Source organism: Hippopotamus amphibius, chromosome 10 (assembly GCF_030028045.1).
Source record: "Hippopotamus amphibius kiboko isolate mHipAmp2 chromosome 10, mHipAmp2.hap2, whole genome shotgun sequence".
NCBI classification, from domain to species: Eukaryota; Metazoa; Chordata; class Mammalia; order Artiodactyla; family Hippopotamidae; genus Hippopotamus; species Hippopotamus amphibius.
The window spans coordinates 2,127,206-2,152,817 of record NC_080195.1 but is presented as its reverse complement, the minus strand read 5'-3'; the positions used below and the strand labels follow the sequence as shown (position 1 = coordinate 2,152,817).

General features: G+C 44.7%; 1 protein-coding gene across 1 annotated transcript in view; it reads left to right on the top strand.

Moving 5' to 3' along the window:
* CSMD1 (CUB and Sushi multiple domains 1) overlaps positions 1 to 25,612 on the top strand; it is a 1,409,269-nt gene that overhangs the window by 1,249,099 nt on the left and 134,558 nt on the right. Inside the window, exons 38-41 of the mRNA XM_057697717.1 lie at positions 232 to 350; positions 4,280 to 4,349; positions 6,419 to 6,535; positions 12,807 to 13,016. Of these exons, the coding sequence (XP_057553700.1) occupies positions 232 to 350; positions 4,280 to 4,349; positions 6,419 to 6,535; positions 12,807 to 13,016 (516 nt within the window). The remainder of the gene's footprint in view (positions 1 to 231; positions 351 to 4,279; positions 4,350 to 6,418; positions 6,536 to 12,806; positions 13,017 to 25,612) is intronic.

Sequence of the window (25,612 nt, the reverse complement as noted above, 5' to 3'; positions counted from 1 at the left end):
AGAGAAATGCTAGATCCATTACATGATGAAAATGAAATAAATTAGTATTTAAGATGTAGCTCATAACTGATTGACACTTAAAGTTTTCTTAGTAGACAATGAGGGAGGGAGTTAAAGTCTTTGTTCATTTCTACCGGAGAAGAGCTTTAGAAAAACACTGTCCTGCTATTCGAATGATAAGAGCATTGTTCGTCTCACGTAGCTTGTAAGCGTTTGTCTGCGTTTCCCCAGCCGTAGGTCTCGCTGCTTGCCAAGAGCCGGCGCTCCCCAGCAACGGCATCAAAACCGGGGACCGGTACATGGTGAACGATGTGCTGTCCTTTCAGTGCGAGCCTGGCTATACGCTGCAGGTACTGTATTTTGTTATTTGAGCTCTTGGTAATGGAGGGGCTCAGCACGACAGCGCCCTGAAGCCAAAGTCCTGGATTTGCACCCAGAGACCTCATCGCGTTTCTCTCACTCAGTTTGTGCATCCGAGTAGTCATATTAAACCACACACAGGAACATTTAATGGTGATGTGAAAATAGCTTCTAAGTCTGCGGTCCCTAACCTTTTTGGCACCAGTGACCGGTTTGGTGGAAGGCAGGTTTTCCCCGGAAGGGGCCGGCAGAGGGGGCGGGGGTGGTGGTGAGGGGGGCGGGGGAGAGTGCAGTGGGTAACGGGAGGGACGGGGAGCGATGGGGAGCGGCAGGTGAAGCGTTGATGCTCACCTCTTGCTGCGCGGCCGGTCCCTAACGGGTCACGGAGCGGTACCAGTCCATGGCCCGGGGGTTGAGGACCCCTGTTCTAAATGATAAAGCATCTTTTAAGGTTGAGCGTATTATTTTCATAATAATTTTATTTCAAAATGTATATTCTCCCAATAACTAGGCAGATAAAATTCTAAGGGACCAAGCATTGACGCAGTCTCCCCAGCAGCCCTGTCCTGGCGCCTGGATTATGGGGTCTGCTCTGAGTCCCATGCGTGTCCTGAATTGCAGACGGTTCTCATGGCCGAGTTCAGTAAATCAACGGTGCTCAAAGAATAGGTTTAAATAATTTTCAAGAAATATTAAGCAGAAGTTTTTATAATCTTTTATTTTTTTATTGAAAGTTTTTTTATATAGAAGTTTTAATGACATTTGATAAACCAGTGTATAACAACGTGAGTCATTTTTCTGTTATTTATTTTCTGGGTTAGCCACAAATAAGCGTACTCCCCGAATAGCTTATCTCTGCCCGGCAGCATCGTCTGTGTGTGGTTCTCCATACCAATACTGAAATCTAAACACGTATGTTCCGAAGTCCAATAAACACATTTAAGCCTACTTAGGTTTCTACGCTTCAGTGAATTCAGGTACTAGTGTACTTTTTGCTGTAAGTTTATTACGACACTGAAGCTGATAGTATTTCAAGACCGTTATTTTTAGTGGTATTCTGTAACCGACTTAAATAAGAGCTTGAGTAATCATCAGAAAGAAGTTTCAGCAATACAGCATGAGATGACAGCATAGCACGTAGTTCCATTTCTGCATGAGCGCTGGGGTAAATATCTTGCAGAACTGAGACAAGTCAGAGCAGCGGCAGCAACACTGGAAGCTGACGGCCCGCCCGCCACGTGCTTCACATACAAAACCCCTGTTAATCTCAGCCAGCCTCATGGCGTGGGCGCTGGTCGCACATCTTTCTCTGTGGGCAAAGGGAGTGAGCTGGTGCCTGAGAGGAAGAGGGGGGCAGACGAGCTGGCAGATCTAGGGGGACCACGTGCAGAAATCGGCCTGGGTCTTAAGTCTAAGAAAATACCAGTAAAACATCTAACACTTCAGCAACTAAAAGTCAGTATCGCTATTATTATAGACGAACATCAGTATATAAAGCCACCTTCATCAAAACAGCCTACAACCTGCCTTCATAAATCTTGGTGGGTATTACAATAATTGCTTTGACTCTGCAAAAAGGTGGGCAGACACTTGGAAAGTAGAACAGGAGTTACTGAAGAAGCTTTGCTTAAAGTTCTGCCATGGGAGCAAATTCTAAACCAACCACATTTTGATGGATTCTTTAAGTCAGAAATTTCCCGTTTCACATGTTGCAGTAGAAAGAAGTATGAGTCACATCCCAGGGGTTTCACTTAGAGGAGCACCTTACTCTCTACTGACAAGCTGTTCTTATGTCTTCTTAGGGTTGGTTTTTTTTTTTTTTTTTTTTGCTTCTTTATAAATTGACGTAAACCATGTAAATACCATGCTGTCTCTATTCTCTCCCAAATCCTCACACGTTAACACGTGCTCTCGCTCAGGTGTGCTCATCTTTCTGCACGTTCACGACGGCACTTCGCGGTTGCCCTCGGCATCCTTCTATAAGGGAGACCTCTGTAGCTCAGAGAAGAGGCTAGGAAGGTTTATTGAGTATAGACATTTCTTATAATGAATTGTTTAATAGGCTCCTTAGAGACAAAAACCTGCAGACGCACATCTGTAGAGTCCATTCAGGCCACTTAGCTCTGGTTTTCAAATGCACACGCAGGTTTTTTTTCCTTCATAACAGTGTCAAGCGTTGAGTTTACAAGCTGGGACTGTCCCTCATTCACACGAGTTAAAAAGGATTCTGGACTCCTTAAAAAATGGCTAACAATTGGGAATGCTGCTAACACGTTCGTGTGTTTGGAACGACAGCGGGCATAAATTACCCATTATTCGTGAAGAGCGCGGTTCCCTGTGTGATTTCTGTGCAGATGTCCATAGATGCATCTGCCTGGTGTGATTCAGGCACAAAGCGGCAGAGACAGGACACAGCAAACGTCAGTCCCCGACACGTGAACGATTTCCTTTTCTCTAGACGTGGTTTACTTTTCTTTTAAAAGATAAAGAAGAAAAGAGAATTCCCACTTTAGACTAGTAAATAAATACACAGATTCCTGCCTTGTTTTGGATCCATTATATAAACATTTCAGCTGGAATCAGTCATATGACATGTCTTTGCCAAAATCAGTAGCAGAGTGTGACCTAGATTGGTAGTAAATGACCGTTTCGTTGGTAGTCTTCCATTAATATCTTTAAAGGCTTTTGTACTTTATGTTTGTCCAACATTCAGAAAGAAATTTATTAAAGATAATGTAATAGATCAGAGAATGAGGAGATACAGGGCATGAAATCTGGCAGGAAACGCGTTGTCCTGGGTGTCTTCTTTAAGTATAGATACAGTCTTCCTTTACGGTAACAACTCTTAAGAATATTAGGAATTAGGAGAAGATGAGTTTTGTGGCAGATGAATTGCGTGTAAAATCTTCCTAAGCTTGGGGAATTGGTTTCGCATTGATAACGGCCTCAGTGCAGATTCTTGTTTGATGCGTTCCCAACATGGCTGGGATAATTTAACACGAATTAAAGATTTGTTTTTCAACTGCTGCTATGCCAAGTTTGGTTGGCAAATGGAAATTCACACGATAAGTACCCATAGTACATAAAACCACCAAGTCACAATGGGGAGAAAAGTAAAAATGAGTAGTCTGCCCACAGAGGTGCCCATTCACTACCTTCTCTTTCATCATGAAACACTGAGAATTCAGCCCACTGCCGTTTGAATTTTAAAAGAGGAATGCTAGGACAGGTTTTTTGAAGGTTGAAAGTTGAAAACATCATGTATTTAAAGGATAGAGAGAGCCTGAGCAATGAGGATTAATTTCATCTCAGGCACATTAATTTGACAGCTTGTGAGGCTGTCTGAAAAGAAAATGAGTGTTAAGTCTTCCTTTCTCTGCACTGAAGGAGGAGCTGACCCCGTTCTCTGCTGAACCGTGAAGGTCGTGTGCGCTGCACGTGAACCATAGGCAGCCATGAACGTTACCTTTGCGTGAGCTGATTGCTTACCTTTGACACTCACCCTTCAGATCAATACCTAGTATTTCCTGATCACTTTCAGCCTCTCAGACCAAGAGCTGTCACTTCTGATGATGTAAAACAAAGACTTACTTTGACCAATTCAGTTCAACATTTTAAGCATTAAGTTGGAGCCTCCTGGCAGAAATGTAGACCATTGAAAGGGACATTGCAAGGTTTTGATTTCAGTGACAAGAAATGCAGTGATTATGGATTTTTTTTTGTATTTTGATTCCAAAATACGATTCATTAATACACATTAGTAGGATAGATTTCATGGGTTCTGACTTTTTTTTTTTTGCATTTGTAATTAAATCAAAAAGGGAAAACCAAAAAAAAGAACAGATATTCTCACAAACATTTAAGCCTTACATACTCTGTGTTCAGTTATGTGAGTTTTATTTCATTTTCTCTTGAACAGGGCCGTTCCCACATCTCCTGTATGCCAGGGACTGTTCGTCGTTGGAACTACCCGTCTCCCCTTTGCATCGGTACGGACATGCCTTCCGTCATTGTGTCTCTGTGCAGGTTATCAGTAACGAAATGGTGATCTCCTTGAGCTACTTTTGGGCTTCAAAGATGCACTTGTAAATTCCTTTGAAACCTTTGTTACCTGATGATGATAATGCTGTTATTGGATTGGACAAGCATCCTCTCCCCCTGGATGTGGTCCCTCAGCTTTTCCAGCATCTCTGGACCAACCAACAGGGATTAGAAGCAAGACTGCTGGCTCGAGGCACTAAGCGCACAGCACAGGCACATCAGAAGCCAGGGGATTAACTCACGGGCAGGAAGGAGTGTAGCTGGTCTGACAGTCCGAGAAGGGTTCTATGTACGTCTTTAGCCTCAGGAAAATCACATTTCCAGAAACAGAATTCAGAAGTACCGAAAGTGACGTGAAGTTGGAGGGACAGTGTTTTATATGAAAAGTGTTTGCTATCCAAGTGGCTGCCGTGTGGAGGGCTCACTGGACTGAGGCACAGAACATCCGTCTCCCTGTTTACTGTTAAATGGGGAGCTTTCCCTGAAACTTGGGATTTAAATATTTTAAGCTTTAAAATAAAATCAGCTCACAGTGGATATTCAGTCAAATGGTATGTCATTGCTGGCACTCTGCATTATGTGAGGGAATGTTTTATTCGAATAGTTTACCTACATTAGCCAAAAATGATTAATTGTGTATCTTATTTTGCATTTTCGTATATTAGCAGATGTCAAAGGTGTATCAGCTTGCTGCTAATCCCTTACACGGTACAGAGGGACGGCCTTCACTGGAAAACTCACACGCGGCCCACGATAAATCTCAAAGTCTTATTTCAGAGACTGAAAGCTCTTTTTTAGTTGTTAGCTTTAGATTAATCCAAGCTGTGGGATTTTAGGACTAGAAATCCAAAAAGAGACACTGTTTTACTAATTAGTTCTTGGATAGCTCAAGTCCTAATTGTTTTTAATAATTGTGCTGATGAAGATAATTTATATCAAAACCCTTCTCTACAAGTTACTGTCAAGCATCATTCCCAGAACTTAACCGATATTAACTAAATTGAACACGGCGACAAGCCTCGGGGTGGCCAGGACGTGTGCCAGGGCCCTGCACTGAGCTGGCATTCCCTACACCGTGGGGTCCCTCCAGCGGTGCATGGCCTGTGCCCTGGAGTAAAGATCCCATATATCCTTACCAAAAAATCAGAAATCTGCATGAAATAAGATATATAAGCCCAGTTCAAACCCCAGGATCCCTGGCTCTTTTATAAAACTAAACACCTTGTACTTTAGTGATACCATTTTACCAAAAACTCTTTGAATATGCTATTTAACGAAAAGAAAGGGTCTCACATGGAGGGAGTTTCTCTAACAGGACGCAGGAAGACAGGCTGCCAAATGGTGGTGGACAGATGAGCCCTGGGAAGGAGGCTGAAACTTGAGGATTACACTGAAAAAACTTGATAGTATCATTGGACAAATGTAAAATAAGAGAAGGCCATTGTGGAGTTTTTTAAATATCACAAAGGAAAAAAGACTGATACACAGCTTTCGGGGGCTCTGTTTGCACGCTCATCCATTGGTTCTTGCTTTTCGAGATGAATAGAAGAACGATCACGTACAGTGATAACTGAGTACTAAAGAAATTAGGTTATCCTGCTTGTTCGGCAGGAGGTGCACCCAACATGGAGACCCCCTCCTTTCTCTCCCAGGACAACACTAGTTGTCCTGACTTAAAGGCGAGAGTATTAATGACGACTGAGAACCTGGAAGTCAATCGGATGCCCCACCAAAACACATTAAGTTGACTAAGCTTCACTGAGACCCTCTGTGGACCAGACGCAGATAAACTGAAGACCTGTCTTTGTTCTTAAGCGGTGGAGCTCAGGAGGGAGAACTAGACCCACAGATGAGGAAAGGGCATCACATTATGTTTGTGCTGAAAGAAGGGGCAGCTTCCTTTCTGAAGACTTGCTTCTAGGTGGCATGTCCACATAGAGCCGGGGGTGGGCTGGGAGTGGATTGTCCTTGCTGGGAAGCGATGCCCTGCGGCCCTAACTCCTCGTCTGTCCCACAGCGACCTGTGGGGGCACCTTGAGCAGCATGGGGGGCGTGGTCCTGAGCCCAGGGTTCCCGGGCGCCTACCCCAACAACCTGGACTGCACCTGGAAGATCGCCTTGCCCATTGGCTACGGTGAGTGAAGACATTTTTTAATTCCGCACAAATCAACTTTTTAATTTTTATCTTGGAAAGAATCAGGCTGAGTAAAAAATGGGCCTTATTCTGTTGACAGAACTGTGTCTTTAATTGAAAGTGACTTACAGATTTAAATAAAGCTTTAGCAGAATAATTTTGAGAACAGAAAGTTATTTGAAAAATCAATTCAGCCATGCAGGACTCTTCAAGGCAAATTAAATTAGCTGAATGATGATATAGCAGGCACATGAAGTTCAAAATGCAGCATCCCTAATTCAATTCTCAATCTCTTTATTTATAACACTGCCTTTTATCATCTATCGCTGGAATTCAATAACGGTAGTGGCTTCTTTTGGACAATTTTTAAGGCTTTTTTTTTCCAGGTTATGACTCATTTTAGTATTGTTTTATAACTTTTTGTTATTATGCCTTGCATTGATTTAGGTTTTGAAAACTGGCTTTTTATCATATTTAGTTATGAACTTTCAGGTTACCTGCCTTAAACAGTTCATCCTTTTAATTCTTATACACACTAAGATCCCATTCTGGCCTGCTTCAGAAATGCAGTCTTTGTGAGATTTTGGTTCCCTGTCAGGCCTTTGCTTGTCTGCCCCCGTGATTTCCTTACATTTCAGTTCATTCATTTGGGTTCTCCCCACCTGTGGTTTCCTCGAAAGCACGCACTGTGGTAGGCGTGCGGATTTAGATGCTCACAGAGTGCCCCAGAAGGGCTCACGGTCACTGAGTACTTGCTAGTCACTGAGTGAGTGTTCGTTGAATGGTGAGTGAACGTGCGCGTGAGTGGACGCGGTTGCCCTAGGAGCCGGGTATAGTTCTTACAAAGGGTTCAAAGCTCTTGCCCTGAGAATCGGTGTCAGGAGAGCAGCAGGAGGGCGGTGGGCGTGAGGCCCCCGGGGCAGGGGGAGCGTGCAAGGGGCCCGTGCTGTGGGGCACACACGCGAGGGGCGTGTCCACGGCGTCCTGCAGGGGCCCCCGGGGCGCGGCGCACAGAGAGGGAGGCGCCGTGCCAGGAGGGCGTGCCCAGGAGGGCCCCAGGGGCGCGCTCTCGCCTCCGGCCTTTTCCCTTCGGATTCGCTGTTTAAAGGCCGTGGCTCTGCCCTGCGCTGGACGGAACGAGGCCTTTGCCTTCACCCGCCGTTGGCGCAGCCAGCCCCTGAGCCTGCTCTGTGTGCTCGCCTGAGGACCTGCAGATCCGGACGAGGGCGGTTCCGTGTGCGGAGCCAGGTGTCGGGCTGGGTCGGTGGTACAGGTGACCCCGGCGGTTCCAGCGGGGTCTCGGCATCTCGAGGGGCGCGGGCGTGTCAGGCAAGTGCTGCTGGTGTGCTCGCCTCTGAAGGGGGAGGAACCGCGAGGGTCCCCTCAAGCAGCGCCGGCGGGGGGTTGAGCGCGGGGCTCGGGTGTGGTGACCGCCGCGCGCGGGGCCCGCTGCCCGCCTCGCCGTCTCCCCGACTTCACGGCGCCCCGAGTTGAGCAGGCTGCCGTTCGCTGTGTTTGCCTCTGCTGCTCCCTCCCCCGTACGCCAGCAAGCGAGACGGGAATTCAGGAAGAACATCCATTCAATGGTCTAACCTGTGATCATGACCTACGCACCTAAAAAACATGTATTTGAAGAAATGTCGAAATGTTGTGTTATGGAATATTAAAATTAAAATTATTTGCCTCTAAAATAGTCGATATGGCCTAGTATTGGGCTTTCAAAAGCATCCTGAAGAAGAAGCGAAAAGGAACTGTATGTCTTAAATCCTAAATACGTGCAACATAGTGGGACTGTCGCCAGCTTTTTGGAATAGATGTAGTTACGCTTCAGCATCACATCCTCCAGGTTAAGTTGAAGTACTGGCCCAGGTTGGTCTGTGGTGAACTCTGTAATCTATCAGTATTCTTCTAAACATGAGATTACGATGTGAGCTTAGGGCCGAGGCAGGCACGTTCCTGGTCCCTGGGTGGTCGGTGTGGGTCTGGGTTGCTCAGGGCGTTCGTGACCACTGACGTGTGGTTACTGCACAGGCGACTCCCGTTCCCCCAGCCACCCCGAGAAACACACTCATCCGGAATATGAGACGCCCGTGCCTTTTCTTGAGGAAACACAGGTTAGGTGTTTTTCATTCGCGGAGGATTTTATTGCGGTATTTTGGATCTTTCCATACGACCGGATATGCACGGGGCCACCTGATAGACAACCAACCCGCTCATTAGGCAGCTACCAGCTCACTCAGCTAATTCTTCTGATTAATCCTGCTTCCCTCCTACACGCGTGGACCCGCCAGGAGCTGAATCGAATAGGCAAAGGGATCGGTTGCTGGGGCGTCATGGGAGAGCCACCTTTGTCCCCCCTGGGTAATTACGCATCGCCCTGACCACCGTTTCCCGCATCCAGCCTCGGGGAGAACCTGCCGTCAAGGGACTTCATCCCAGGGCTGTGCAGGGTGCATGGTGCTTCCTCATGTCTTTGGGCTCTGCGTTCAGCGGAGTAGAAACCCTAGCTCTGTCAGTGACTGATGGCATGAATTTGCACACGTTATCCACATGTTTTTGAACCTTTGTCCCTTATCTGTGAAATGAATGCAATAAGGTATCATTCTTCTGCAGCTGTTCCGAAGTAGTGCAGATATCTGCCTGATATGGAGAAGGCACTACTTCACTATTAACTGCTTTTACTTGCTAAGCCAAATGCTCTAATGATTTCTGTGTTGTTTTCTTTCCTTTCCACAAATTTGTGTTTCTGTTTTGTGTGACTTTGCCATGAGCCCAATCAACACAGAACTTCTGTTTCTATTTTCTTGAAAATTTCTAAAGGCACAGTTAATAGAAATGAAATCAAGTTTTTTCTGCTTTATCATTACTTTTTATGTTTAAAAACTGCACTTATACCGCGCACCATGAGGTCCAAATTGGCCATGGCTTTAGACCATCTAGAAGCGTAGGGAGGATATAAACGACTCTTTAGCCTATCCACTGTTCTAAAACTATTAACTCTCTTGCTATATATTTCTTATGCACAGAAGATATAAAATAGAGCACTTACGATTCACAAGTTCTATCAACGAAGAGACGAGAGCTCAACTCTGAAGCCACGGTCAGGCTACTATTCAAAGATTTATCGAAGTCCAGAGTCAAAATCTTTTCTGCAGGTGCCTTTTACTGACACTTAATTTTCAGTATGTAATGACAGGCGGTATAAATTCCACCCAAGATGGGCATTCAGACTGGTTTTCTTGTTGCAGTGACACATTTTTGGTATTCTGTGAGATAAGAAAAGGATAAGTAGGTTACGCTTGTTTTAATCCCTTCATTTTGACTTCATGATGTCAGACTGGACACAATTTGCTAAAAATTGGATAGCTAAAGCTTCCATTCTAAACTAGATTAGAGCTGGGCTCGGTTCTATTTCCTGACACGTATTAAGTGGATTGATATGTGGCTGGATACTTATCCTGCTTAATATGCTAATTTTTTTCATAAAATTATAATTGTCATAATTCCATTTCCATTTCAGGTTTAGTTCCAAATCAGTAAACGGCCATGTTCGCTGTTTCCTTTACTTTGGAGATATTGGCCATCTTTCCTTTTTCTTGCCCCTTGATCTGGCCTGCTGTCTCTCATTTCTTTCTTGACTGGGTCATTCTGTGAATTTCAAAATGTGTCTCCGGATGAGAACATCTGAGGTCTGCATATGCACATCTGAAATGAGCCTATTTTAAGCCATTTCCCTGCTATTTGATTTTATACCCAAAAGTGAATCCTTTTTGTTTAAGTGTTCTAATCTTGCCCTACTTTCACATCCTATCTGGTACTTTTCAGATATGAATAGAAATGTCAGTAATTCAACATTTGTTTTTGATTATTCTTGTGTCAGCTTCTGTGTTCTTCCTCCCGGTGAAGAATGTGATGGGTATGTGTGAGACGCTGCAGAGCACAGGGGCTCCGTGGCCTTGATGCAGCCACCAAAAAAAAAAAATCCATTAATATATAGTTTATTAATTAGCAAAATAAAATATTTCTTATCAGATTTGTGGGTCAGGCTACAGAAGAAAACTTTTTTAAAATCAGCAGTGGGTGAGGAACTAGATCAGATACTGATGTGTGGCTTATGAAGTGGCTCAATTATCACAGCAGGTAGAGGGGACAGGTCAGAACCGAAAGACTAAGAACCACCAGTCTGCCTTCTCTTTTCTCTGCCTTCCTTCTTTGCTTTCTTCCTCTCTGTCTCTCTCTATCTTTATCACTCTCAAGCCCTCTCTCTTTCTTTCTTCTTTTCTCGCTTCCAAATTTATTTTGACCAAACATATTTGCTGGGATTTAGAAGAAAATGAATTAGCTCATTGATGTCTCTCCCACAGAGACAGATGCTTGACACTTTAATGGTTGCAGAAATGTTGTAAGTGTATAGATCTGTTCCACGCTGGTCACCTGTGGTGCCGGTGTTAGAATGACCAGGACAGCCACAGGCCGGGCTGCCCCTCCCTGACTGCTCACGTGCTGCTAGTGTTAAGTTCGGGCCGTGTGATGCAGAGTGAATGACTCATTCTAGAAGAGATTCCACCTTTTGCTTGCCTTGTAAGGGATCTTTCACTGCCAGTCTTTCTTCGGCTTTTCACTCGGTCTCTTCATGAAACGGTCCACTTTCTGCTTCCTTCCAGTCTTCTCTATCAAACTAGGCTGACCAATTTTAATACAAAATTATTTTCTCCAAAAAGATTGTAATATTTTCAACATCCTGAGATCATCAGCTTTTGTCTACATGTTTTCACGCTAATCCAGAGACCATGAGGGCTCTGTCAGTCCGAGTTGGTGTCAACATAACTCTGCTGCTTCCTGTGTTACACGGGACGTAACACCCAGGCTTTCTGAGCCTTAGTTTGTGCACCTGTGAAGTGATGGGAATAACAGTGATTACCTTGATAAACTGAACTCCAAGCAGGGTAGCTGGACTTATAATCTGCCCGACTGGAAAGGCCATTATTTACTCTTTTCTTCTTCCTCACAAAGTTTTCTCCATAATTGATAAAATTGTGTTTCTTGGATAATTTTAAATTTTATTGAGTGCCTTTAGGTTGTTCTTCCCTATTAATCTTTGCGTGAGCTTTTCTTCTTTCTTTTACTTAATTCAGGCTTTTGATACCTGCATTTTCCATTAATACTAAGTAGATATTTTGGCTTTAAGTTTTCTCAGCATTTACGCATGTGAGGTAAACATGATCTTTACTATAATAATATCTTGAACTGGTTTAATTTCCTAAAACCTGGGAAATGTGTCACATATATTAGACAAAAAGTAAAAAATATAAAGCTTTTTATCTATCAAGAACAGGAGAAGAATAACAAAGTAAAACTTTTCTCATATGTTGAAAGAATGATCTACAATAGCTGTTGGTATTCTCAATTTAAGCTTTACAAATCCAACTTAATTGCCTGGCTTTATGCAAAAACTAATGTCTTTGGCGTTCTAAATAAACTTTAAAGTAAATTAAAATATTTCAGAGACATTAATTAAATTTTCAAAATACCACGCCATAGCAAGTAACTCTAAATTACTTTGCTTTTGACTTTCTTCTAAGTTACCAGCTGAAGTTTACCTGGTACACAGATCAGTAAGATGCCAGCAACATGGGCCACCTGGACAGTCTTGGTTCCTTGCCCTGTGCCAGGCGCTGTTAGATCGAATTGTGAGCCTTAGAGTGGGGTTGATCCGAGTGCGTTTCTTGCAAACATCAGTCATTTGTTTTGCAGGCACAACACAGTTGAAACAATCATTGCCAAACTAAGAAATCTCTTGTGCAGTGGTATGACCGTCTGTTTAAAAGCCCCTTTTAAAGTTTGTTGCATGTTGTTAGTTCTGTATTGGCTTCTTCCTTGATAAAGCCATAAATTAATTTGTAGATGACGATATGCAGTTACAACCTTGTGTTTCTGGTGGTGATAATAATCATAATGGCAGCTGGACAGAACCACTGTCCCATGTGTTACCTCTCTGAGTGACCATCGTAAGAATTCTCGCTGCATGCCTCTGTAATGCAGGGCGGTAATACCCATATTTCACAAGCAAGTTGAATTAGGGACGTTCACACCACGCACAAAGGTCACACAGCTAGGAGCTGGCGGAGGTGAAACTGAACCAAGGTTTACTGTGATTCACAGTATGCTCTCCTCCTCTTTGCCTCCTAGAAAGATATAGTTAATCCTTGTTGATAAACAGTATCGTAAAATTTGATATTAACTTTCGCCGGTGTTGCGTATTTTTTCATAGGTGCACATATTCAATTTCTGAATTTTTCTACTGAAGCTAACCATGACTACCTTGAAATCCAAAACGGACCTTACCACGCCAGCCCGATGATCGGGCAGTTCAGTGGCCCCGACCTGCCCGCGGCCTTGCTCAGCACCACTCACGAAACGCTCATCCACTTCTACAGCGACCACTCGCAGAACCGGCCAGGCTTCAAACTCACTTACCGAGGTAAGGAGTCAGAGCATGTCTGGGCGTGCTTCTTACCGGGGACTTGTAAGGGTAAACCTCCCTGGCCGGCTCAAGGCTTGCACGGCTGGAGTCCCCTCTAGTGGAGCAGGGTTTCCTGATGGGGAGTGGGGTCTTGGCTGTCACACACGCAAGCGAGGACGCAGACGCAAGGAGCAGGGTCAGCCACGTGCTGTCACTGCTTCACCCGAGGTCCCGTCTCTCCCTGCAGCGGCCACCGCCACCGCCTTCCAGCCTCTTGGCCCCATCGCCAGGTAGCCCTCTCACCTGTCTCCTCTTAGCCGCGTGTAGGTCTTTCCGGTCAGGACTGCGGCACAGGGAGTCCGTTCACAAGGGAAGAGGGCCTGACTGTGTCTCTCGTGCCCTGAAGCCTTGTCTTAGCTCAAAGTAATGGTTCTGTGTACCATTCAAGCCATGTTCAGATTACGCCAGAAAAAAAAATGTGAATGAACTTTTTGTGTTTTTAAACCATCAAAATATGAGATCTCTAACAAAAGTTTGAATCTACTATCATCAAAGCGTTTTTGACATGTGAAAAAGTTCAGAGTTTTCATTTTATACACAATAATTTAGCTGGCCTTTTCTTGAATGTTGTTAATTCAAATGAAGTCGAAAATGTCAAAAGTGGAGTCTTTTTTAAACATGCCCAAATCATTTGATTTCTCTAATTTCAGACTTCCCTGGAAAAAAATAGAGATTCAATATTTTATTACTTAAAGAGGATGGCATTTTGTGTTGAACTTTTAGACCTTGTTACTTCAGTTGTTACTTAAAATATAAATTTACATTTCCAGAATTTGAGTCTCTTACATTAGGAATCCAAGTAAGAGGAAACAAAAAAAAAAAAAAGACGGTGATACAGGCTGAGGAATGCAAGAGGAGACCTTGCCAAGATTTCTCTGTGTCTGTCTGTGTCTTTTGTTTCTTCTCACCTCAATCCCTCTCTGTCTCAGCAAAGGGTACCACTTCCTACTGGAAAGGCGCACACACTCACAGAGAACAGCGAGGCCAGACAGCTTCCCCAAGGCCAGCACAAAGGTCTGCCTGTGCCCCTGCTCTTCCTCCTTTTGGAGATGAGAGAATGTGCCTCCCACTTGCAGGCAATCCCTTCTGTGCTCTAGACTCTACAGTGTTTCTATTTTCAGGGCCCTCAAGGTAGGAATTATCTCCCCTTCATTGCGTTTCCAGCTGCTCCTTCTCTACCACATCTTTCTCATTAGCGTTTCTGTCTCTCTCACACACACCTCTACTTGTATTTAAGCTGGATGATCCCCCGTCTTCCTTCAGCTCCCACTTTTTAAGAAACATCTGGGAGGAATCCTGTACCCCAGCTCTCCCAGGATCTCCTGCCCACCTGCATCTACCTTTCCACCTCCGCAGTTCGTCGTGTCATCTGAGGTTCTCTGATGGGTGGGATGGGACCGGCCAGAGACAGATGAGCAAGAGGAGAACACACACAGGTTTATTAACACACATGTCACACAGACACACAGACCCCTGGGAGAACCCAGATGTGCGTCACTCGAAGGAGTGGTTAGAACTCGGGTTTAGGCACCATGTGAGGCTAAACCAGAGGAGAAGGGTTTGGGGCCTCTAGGAGGGGGAGGCGGCAGTGGGGAGAAGAGCAGGAAGCGTGTGGTTCAAACCTGACAAGGGTCCTGAGTCAGGTTTGTTGTAACTTCTCCGGAGGAAGACTTAAGGAACTGTCCTCCTGGGGCTGGAGGGAGAGACAGCTCTGCAAATGTACATTTTCTTTGTAAGTGTAAATTTCCTTCATAAAAGGAGACCCTGTGCCCTGTTTTTAGAGCTTTCCCCTGCATGTGCTGGGTCTCAAAATCTCCCAAGGCTTATTGAGCAAAGGACACAGCAGGCCTGATGGCGTCAGCAGCCGTCTCCTGTCTTGCAAGTGAGGGACCGCGGGTCCGTGGGTGGAGGGCGATGGGGCCCACGGTCTCTGTCTCGGCGTCGGGGCTCTGAGCCCGTGGCAGCTGCTGTGGCCTCTCAGCTCCGCAGACCCTCGAGGCTGTGTCCGCAGAGCCCTGCGTGGCTGGGTGCGTTCTCCTCCAGGATCCTGTCCTTCCTGGAACCGTCCTGGGTGATCAGCCCTCCCCTCCCTGCCCCAGCTTACTGATTCTCCACTGCTGCTCAGAGGGGCTTCTCTTGCCCCCGAGGATGAGGCATGGAGGACTCCCATGACAGGTGTCAAAGGCAAAACAAACCCAGCTTTAGGAAGAAAAGACTTTTATGGGGAAGGCTTATTCATGGCAAGAGGGGAAGAGGTCTGTTGCCATAGAGAAAGCAGGGCGGTGACTGTGAGATCAGCAGGCATCTCAAGGGTGAGGAACAGGCTTTTCCTTTATAGAGAGCAGCAGACAAAGCTAGAGGGAGCTGGGCTGGGGGGCGGGTGAACAGGACGGGCAGGAAGGGTTGTGGGTCGGAGAAGGTCTTCCCCTGAGGCCTGTGCGTGGCTTAGGCTGAGGGTGAGCCAACGTTTGGGAGCCTGAGGGAGGAGAAAAGCGTCACAGAAGTTTGGTTGACAAGCATTTTGTTCCAGTTGAGCACTGAGGACCAAACAGTTCAGCGAAACTTTTAAAGGCAGAGCATGGGAATTTGGAGGATGGTGAAACCGAAGAGTGCATCTCTTTGCACCTGAGTCTGGCTTATGCAGGATAAGAGTCTGTCCTTCTAAAGGGTGCTGTTTACCCACATGAATGTTCCTTAAGGTGTTTATTCCAAGTTTAGGTTTTAAAATGAATATAAGCAAAGGGCTGGAGACTTTTTCAGAGCCATGATGGGGGTCACAGGCCCTCTGAGTTTCCTGGGAGCGTGTAAACCTTCCCTCGGCTCCCGGACTGGATGTAGTTACGCAGCCAGGAGCCACGGAAGCCCGGCTCCTGTCCTCCAGGGCGACTGCAGAGTAGGAGCACTTATCACCCCTGACGTCACGTTGCAGAGGGACGGTCCCCAGTTCCTTGAGAAAGACACACCTGGGCTGTGAAGCTGGCAAGAGGCTTTTAAAAAGATTTCCATGCATCCCCAAGGGACAGAGGAAAAATGTACAGTGACACGTTTTCTAAAATAAATGCTCTAAGAAAAGGAAGGTCCGCAGCAGAGTCTGGACAAAACCTGGCCAGGCCAGAGGTGAGGGACACGTTTGCAGATGGGCCCACGTGGCCACATGGTGATGACACTCGATTGTGAATAATTTGCATCGCACGTTGAGGAGCTGGATTTTATTCTCTAGACCTGTGGTTCTAGAATTCAAGGGACCCATGACTTGAATGGTAAATAGCTATACGATGAGATACAGATATTATATTATAATTTATATATATAACATATATATCTCTATATAAATGTAAAAAATATTTTAATATTTTCCTCTTATCCTCTTATGAGGCAAATGTAATATTAGCCTTACCTGTACTTTGCCACCAAATCACAGATAATTCCATGTTTTATTACAATTATTGCGGATATCTTGAAGTATTACTATGCAATATTGTGAAGGTACATTAGCTGTTAGAATTGTCACCTGTCATTTAGTGAAATAACAGCACATCTAGTACTATAGCACACATCTGGCTTTCAGCACGCTTTCATAAGTAATTTTTTCCTTTGTAATCTGATGTATTTGTTATGCATTTAAAATACTAGTTTGAGGTTACTAGACTTCACCAGAATGCTAAAAGAGCTCAGATTAAAACTCTTAGGAACGCTGGTGGGGACTAAGAAACCGTTGAAGGTTTAAAAGTGGGCGTCTTGGTCCATTCGGGCAGCTTTCACAAACACCATAGCCTGAGAGGCTTTCAAACAGCAGATGTGTGTTGCCCACAGTTCAGGAGGCTGTAAGTCCAAGATCACGGTGCTCACAAAGGTACGCTTCCTGGTTCATAGCAGCGTCTCTGTCCCCACGTGGCAGGAAGGGTGGCTCTCTGGGGCCTCAGTTATCAGGGCACTAATCCCATCGACGTGGGCCCCACCCTCGTGACCTGTCACCTCCCAGAGGCTCCACCTCCAGAACCGTCACACTCAGAGTTAGGACTCTGTGCAGATCTGGGGACACGAACACTCCGTATATAGCAGCGAAAACTGCAGTAGTCATATGTACCTTTTTTAAAAGCATAGTCTCCACATACATCGTGGACTCCACATACATTTGGCAAAAAGAGGGAGACCGAAGGTAAAAAGACATGTTTAAGAGATGATCTTAAAGGTTTGGGCGTGGATGGGTGCCGTGTGCCCAGGCGGAGGCACTGTTCCTGGTACCACCGTGGAGGAAATGAGGAGGGTGATGTCTACACAGCGATGGTGGGCTGTGGAGCCCCTCCCCGGGGCCGAGCCTTGAAGAATGGGCGAGAGTCGGGATGTAACGTGCAGGGGCGTCTGTGGGGCGGAGCGGGGCTCCCGGGTTCAGAGGACAGAGAGCACAGAGCTGGAGTGCTGGGAGGAACAGGTTTTGAGAGGTTGGCAGGATCAAAGGGTTACGCAAAAGAGACGTCCCTGCAGTGCAGGGAATGGAGTGCTGGAGGGGCGTGAGGAGAGGAGAGAAAGCGACAGACCCAAGGAGAGGCCCAGGAGAGACGCAGGTCTCAGGCGCAGCACCCCTTTCTTTCATCCTGGTGCCGTCACCTGGCTCTGTGCGCAGTGGAGACTGCGAATGGTGTTTACTGTGGATCCCTGGTCCCCCCGCCCCTTCTCTATTCCCTTGGAAGTGCCTTCTCTTAAAATAGGACCATTTCCTTTCTGATCATCATTTTAAACCTGGTTATTACAGAATAGTCTTCACTGTTTCGTTGACACGATCTTAATATTTGAGTCACTGAGAAAAGCATCGCATGATGATACCCCTTCCTCAGCTGCCGGGTAGGTGGTCCCTCACTGCTGCGCCCACCAGCGTTTGAGAAGTCTGCCCCGTGTTGGATATTCTCAATACCGCATTCAAAAATGTAACTTTTCTTTCTTTACGGACACGGCGGAGTCAAATACAGATCCCACGCTAGTTCTGTTTGTCGTGCAGTTTTGAAACTAGATTTTATCCTCCATGACTTTAAACCTCCACAGTTTAAAAAAATGTTTTTTGTTTTCTTTCTCTTAGTATGTTCCAGATAGGGTTGCTAAAGCCATGTCTGTATAGTTCCAAAAGCTGTCCATCAGTTCACTCCAAATAGAACGGTTAAAAAAAAAAAAAAAAAGAAAAGGAAGGGAGGGAGGGAGGGAAGAAACCTCACCACTGCAGAAAGTTTGCGTAGGAATCATCTAGACCAGAGATCACAGGACTGCTGAGCTTGGGTAGCAAAATATTCATATTTCTGTTAATTGTCAGTATGTAGAATTAGATTTCACATAATTGGTGGAAGACCCAGAGATCCACTTTCCCTTTTCCTGTTGCAATGTCAAGAACATTTGCCCAGCGTTGACATGTGGGAGCCCTCCCCTGGAGTGTCGGAGTGACGGCCCTCCCAGGGTGTGGAGGCGTGGACGTCTCCCGTAGCTGCCTGCGAGCTTTGATCCCAGGTCCTCTGCCTGGCCTGTAGACATTTGAATTTGTGAGTCCTCATCTCGGCCAGACAGCTGGTTGGTTGAGTGAATGTTTTACTTACTTCACACCTGGCTCTACGTTTAAGTATCCACATGGATGAAAAAAATCCCTAAGGAATATATTTTTTATGTAGGCAGTTAATTTGCTATGATTGAGAGACAGAAAAATAAAGTAAAAAAAGAATGAGAACATGAATATGTGTTCTGATTTCTTAGAGAGTATCTTGCCTGACAGGGATGAAACTTAATTAGATAGTTTGTCATTTTATAAAATTTATAAGTTGGCAAAATGACACAACTCTGATGTGTGTGTCACATCAAAATTCCTAGGTTCCACTTGAGATTTATAAGTTAAGCTTATGATTAATAACTCGTAAGAAGATGCATCAATCACGCAGATAATTCTTGTCATTCTCTGTGACGTCTGTGTTGTACGCCTCATTCCTAAGCCTTCTCACTTATTTATGACCATATAAAGGTCAAAAATGTCACTAGTAGACGTAGCTGTCTTGAAGTTAAATGACTTATACAGAACTTGAGACGTGAAAGATGAACTGTGTGAAACAAAATTGAGTTCGTGTACCCTGCTTCTAAGTCAGAACCTGGAAGATTGGTGATAGGCTGAAGGTATTTATCAACTAATTAGATATCTGTCAGGCTATAATAGATATTAGAAAGATGACTATGTGATTCCGTTGGCTGTCACATCAAGTGCCTATAATTTAAACGCTTAATGCAAATATCCTTTGAGATTGACAGATGCAAATAATGGTAATTTCCCCAGGTATTCTCCTAAGAAAGAGAAAATTCTTTGTGTCATCCTATTCTTGTAATATAGGTGTGGGCTTATTGGTGTTAGAATATTTTTCATAATATTTGTGAAATGCTGCCATATTAAGATTTTTGGTTACTTTCTTTTCCTTTTGTATTTTGTGTGTGTGTGTGTGTGTGTGTGTGATTTGACATTTGCAGAATTTGAATATTTATCTTTCTTCATTCCCTATTTCCTTCCTCTCTCCCTCCCTGCTTCCTTCCTTCCTTCCTTCCTTTTGTCCTTTCCTCCTCCCTCCCTGATCTTTCTTTCTCTCTCTCTTACTTTCTTTATATTTCTTACACTATAAAGCATAATTGTTGAATGCCAAAAAACTTAAAGGTAATTTTAAGTGCTTTAGCCACAGGTAGTAAAAACATCTTCTTTTTCCTTTTGCTATATGTGCTAAGCACTTTTAAAATAATAATAATAGGATGTTAAATCTGCTTATCCATGCATACAATCACAAAACCATTGCATTTTTAGTGAATTGAATCTATGAGAAAATAGGCTATAGTTTGTGGGTACCAATTTTTTCCCCTTTCGAAGGAAAAGCAATTAAACTGTCTTTATGTGCAGTGAGCAACTGAAGAATTCATTCTACCTGATTGTACAAGCACACTCACTGTTCCTTGTAGACACGACCATAATTTATACATGAAATTGACACGCCTCTAAGACTGTTGCTCTTTTTCCTTTTAATGTGATATTCTAAGTCACTGAGGAACAAGGACAGGGAGCTTCCTCTGTCCTTTTCCACCACCTGCATGACTGAATCAGGCTCTCAACATGAGGCTCTTTATAAAGGAGCCTATTTCATATAAAAGTGCTTAAAACAGTGGGCGACACATAATTGTATCAATCCCCCTCCAGGGTATCCTGTGTCGAGATGGATAAGTGCCTGCAGTGGTGGTGCATGGACTAGAGTCTTAGAGACTAGGGTCCAAATCTTAAAAGTTGTCTGGTTTCCTCCCTGCAGGTCATGTGGAGTTGTCTTTCCTTTTATGGGTTTGCTGAAAGTAAAAGTAACAGTCTCAGCCACTTTCTCCCTTAAAAGGGCTATTCCTCTGAACCAAAGGCACACCCGGGAAGGTACGTCGGTAGATGTGTCTCCTAGGTGACGGCGCCTTCAGCAGTCCACATCCCAGTTGAGATGTGCCGCGTGCTTCTTCATAAGTCCTCCCCAAGCTCCTGGTGCAATGAACGGAGCAGATTCAGAGTCTGATGTGTGAGTCTTAGTGAGTCCAACAATTCCTTTATTCTGTGAAATAAAAGTTTCTCCACCATGAGAAGGCTATTGTGTAGAAGGACTCCTGGGAACTGAATCCTGGGTTGGTCGAAGCGCAGGACACAACTGTAGTTGGAACTACGTACAAGCAATTTCGTGACACTTCCTGCAGGAGAGCCTCCAGGCGGCCAGAAAGGCATGGGATTCGCTGCAGGCTTCACAGTTGTGTAGGTGACGTCATCCGTAGGTTTTGGGATCCAGGCGTTCACATGAGCAACAAAGAACATTAGGTAGACAATCCGTCTTAAAGATGAGAACTAGGGTTATATCCTCGTTACAGAGGGAGGCGATGTGTCATCCTAGTCGTTCTAACAGCCAGTTTGAGGAGCTGGTGCGCTTCTGCATGTTTGCGTTTGAGAAATTCTGTGGACTACAACATGACCCCTCGTCACTTCTGGGACCAGATTAATCTTGTCATTGAGAGGAAGCCGAGGACTTGAAAGGGGCTTGGAGGTCATATTCCGTGTAGACCTTGAGGCAAACCGCAGTCTCTCCTCCCGATTATGAGGCTGTTTTCTTAAAGTATTTGATACTCATTCCCGGTGTTAGAAGCCGCGGCTCCCTCCCTGGTCTACCTCCATCCGAGAAGTGGCTTAAGTGCTGTGTCTGGAGAAATGAAGTGTATTTCATCGTGGAAACCAGACATTTCTTATGGTCAAGACTTAGCCTTCTTGAGCTAATATAGACGGACCATGTTCGATGCATTTATTATCGCTGTTTAATTCTTGTGGGTAAGATAGGCATCTTTGTTCTCCTTTCATAAGTGAAGACATGAGCATCCTGGAGTAGAAGTGGTTTAGCCAACATCCCAGGTCCGTTAGATGGGAGGTCCAGGTCCGGCTCATGTCCCTGGCCTCCCTTCCAGCACCTCCCAGGGCCTCGACTATTTTGCAAAACTACCTCAAGGTTCTTGTATGTGCTTCAGAAACCTATTTCTCTGTTGGTTGATGATTCTCTTTCTAAGTCAACTTTTCAATGATCTTACATTAAATTTTTTAGAACTACTGGATAACATCTCAGAAAGTCTTTAGGAGTTGTCAAACATGGGAGTACATGAAAATATACGAAATATATGAAGGACTTGATGGCCTTCGGTTGAAACAGAACTTGTTTGAATATGGTGATTTTTACTTCTCTTTATGCTAGAAAGTGACTTCCTTATCAAATTCTGGTGAGGAAGTCTTTTCTTTTTCTCTCTTAGTTGATGTTATTTTTTCTCAAATTAAAATGTGTTATATTATTAAAGTGAGTTTATGGGAATTAATGACCGTGAGCGATGAGTACGGAACAAAAAAGCCGTGCTTAGATGAGGATTCTGACACCTGGTTGAGCTATTCTTCCCTGAAGCCCAGAGGTCACATTAATTAAACGTCCACCTCTGAAACCAGGTGCATCGAAGCATCACAGGTATTCAGAGGTACGTGTACACGGACAATGTAGGTGATACAAAATCTCCGGCACCTGTGCTAAACAGCACACAATGGGAATCCTTCCAAAATTCATCTATTTTTCACGTTCTATTATTTCTTTTTGGTTACTTTAATTCAGACTCCTGATACAGTCCTGTAAATCAATGTGTACATTCCTGTGTACGTACGACCATGGGTCAAATTTTGGGAAAGACAGTTTAAAAAAAAAAAAATGAGAATGTGACTTGTGACTTAATTGAAAATTTGGGAATATAGATATTGATATTTAAATAGTGAAGGACTCCATTAAATAAGATATTTAGAACAAAGACCTAAAAATAGTGTCCCTGATATTTATACTTAGTGTATAATTTGCAATTGAAAACAAAATTGATTGGGATTGTAAATTCTTAAGAAAACTCTGGAATGAGCTGTGGGTCTCCTGTGATGTTTTTTGCTTGGCAGATACTATTTATGAGATGAAGGGTGGGTCCTGGCTTTTAAAAACGTGTCTATGTCCATTTGTAAAGGTGTCCTAATGCCTCTCCTGTGGCCTGGCCCATTGCATGACTAGCTTCTCCCCTCATCAGAGCTACAGACTGTGAACAGGGGCCGGGGCGCTGGGAGCACTGCCTGTGTGGCTCCTCTCCTTGAGCTCCCACCTCATCTCAGAGAACCTACCTCCTTCTGTCCTTGGGCCCCTGCTGCCCCCTCAGACTCACCTTCAGTGTTACTTGTGCAAGGAAGCAGGTTTTGATCACCCTCACTTACCTTCATCCTGGGTTTTTTTTTCCCCTTTTAGTCCTTGTTTATTTCTTTAATAATAGTTTATACAACTTACAATTATTTTACGTAATTACCAATGTATTGACTTATTTGTGTCTGCTTCCATAAATAGAATGTAGGTTTCATGAGAGCAGGACCCATTTCTGTCTAGTTTCCATTTATGACTAGTATTTATAACATAGTAGATGCTCAGTACATGATTTTTATTTTACTCCATAAGTGAATAGGTAATAAAAACTATAGTCCTGCCCATCTGGCCCAGCAGTCTCTCTCTCTCTCTTTTTCCCCTTTAACTCCTACACAGGTTAACTGCATTGGTGCCCTTAAGAAGAGAAAGAAAAACACTCTTTTTCTTCTAATCAAGGGTAGTGCAGAGCTGCTGGACTTGGAAAGGCAAACCTGAGATTCCTGTCTTAGTCCCTGGCACAGAGGTTAGAGGGCAGGTGGACATAGGCTGGCTGCATACGTCTCTGAAGGGTTCCTGAATACTGTTCTTAAATTGTGCCACAGACCACGTAACACATGTAGGGAAACGCGTCGTGTGGCATGTGATGAGCGTGTGTGACGAACGTGTAGCACCTGTGTGGGAGTCGCTGTGAAATGCTGTTTCCATGACCGTTCATCAGGACTTGTTACCGGCTACCTCCTTGATAGAGTGCTGTGATAACTGGTCCCCGTGCGGCTACCCCAAGGGCACCGCTGGAGCGTGAGCGGAGCCTTCCGGGGAGGGGAGGGTGTTGTTGCACACGGTGTTTCTTGATTTTCGTCCCATGGAAGCTGGTAAATCTGTTTTTGATAGTTTTTACTTTTTAAATTTTATTATTAGCAGCTGTATTTGAGGACTCATTTCTCCAACAGAGCTTCTTGTATTTCAGGCAAAACAAGAATGAGAACAAGCTGCTGATCTCAGCCGGAAAGGGTCTAATAAAGAAGGAAACTGGTTGATGGTTGGAACGCAGCATGGGGCTCTGCTCTTTTTCTGAGCACGCGTCTGTGAGGTCATTTTAGAATCAAACAGCAATATCGAGAGGAGGGAAGCCGTGTGCTGTGGACAGTTGCCAGGGCTGGCTTTCAGGAAAAGGCTGCTTCATGGACTTCAGAGTGGGGTGGCCCCTGGGAGATGCAGGTGACCTTGTTGCGTGATTGCCAGGTGGGCCCGGGAGGGGCACATTGAGGGGAAGGAGAAGAGGAGTGTGTGTGTGTGTGTGTGTGTGTGTGTGTGTGTGTGTGTGTGGACATGTGCATGGGTGTGTGCACATGTATGTGTGTGGGTGTGAGTCAGGGGCCTTCCTCAGAGAGAGGCTTCCCCACTCCCACTGAGAGGCCTTTTCTGCCTCCAGGTTCTACCTGGTTCTGGACCCTGGAGGAGCCAGGCCTGTCTCAAGATGCTCCCAGACCTTTGCCACTGCTGCATCTTCTGATTTCTGCTTTCTTGCTCCCAATTACTCTTCAGCTGCTTCTCTGACTCTTGTTGAGAGACGTATACCATCGCAAATATAAAGATAATGAAAACCAAGGGTTACTGAAATGAAGGACTTTTTAACCCACTAACTACAGTCAGGGTTTAACCATAGTATCTTCTTGTCAACTGCACAGTATTTTTATTATATGGAAAATATAAATATATATATTATATATACATACATATATACATATGAAAAATGCCATTTCAATAGTTTATTAAGAAAAAGCTATTAATAACAATACTTTATAGTGAATGTTTAATATTTGGCAGATGTTCATTAAGACAAACCCCAAATTCCAAACAGCAGCTAGACTCATCTTTCACGCTGCAAGTGCACGTGTAACGTGACCCAGTTGGTGTCTTTCCATGTGGCCCCCAAAGTCTCTTTACAGAACTATCCAGTCCTTTTATCTTGGAAAGAGGCCAGTTCATACTCTGAACCTTACCTGCCTGTGCAGCCTAATCTCTGAGTGCTTCCACACCATGTACTCTTGTATTCCAGACCTAACAATCTGCCTAAATACTGCAGGTGTTCCACACATGTCCACGTGTGCACCACATCTGCACACACGCTGTGCTGCTGTGTTGTCCCTTTCCCCTTATTAACAGCATCCTCTTTCATCCCTCTTCATCTCAGGTTCTAAGTAGAAACATTAGGACTAAACCTCTGGGAAATGCCTGGCACAAATCACAGACCCTATCATTTTTCTGGATTTATTTAAAATCACCAATGGTGGTCACCTGGTTAAACTAATTATATCTACAATGAAAATGTTTATTTTACTTGACTCCCCACGTGAAGGACTCCGTGGTGGTCGGTCGCTGGGTCCTTTATGTTACTGCTCCGCTCTCAGGTGGCTGTGAGAACAGAGGTGCTGGGATCGCACAGGGCTGTCTGCAGCAGGAATGCATCCCAGGGAGGAGCCGAACGTGGTCCCTCCTGACTTGTTGCTTCATAGCGTGGTTTTGTGACTGTGTCCGCAGTGAGCGCCCAGCCCCTTTATGTATAAGAGCATAGTCTAAACAGTAGATGACGCCCTGGTGAGAGTCTGCTGCTCTAAAGTGTGTGTGCCGCTCCCACCTGAGCAGGTAAGAAGATGCTGGCCAGGCGGCTCATTTAGTTTTAAGATTCAATATTGTTACCAAGCTCAGGTTGGCTGCCTGTCGCTCAAAAGCCAATAATTGAGAGGCACGTGTCAGTAGAAAGGAACGGTGCTTTGATCAGAAAAGCCAGCAGTCTGGGGAGAAGGTGGGCTTGTGTCCCAAGACCAGTGCCCG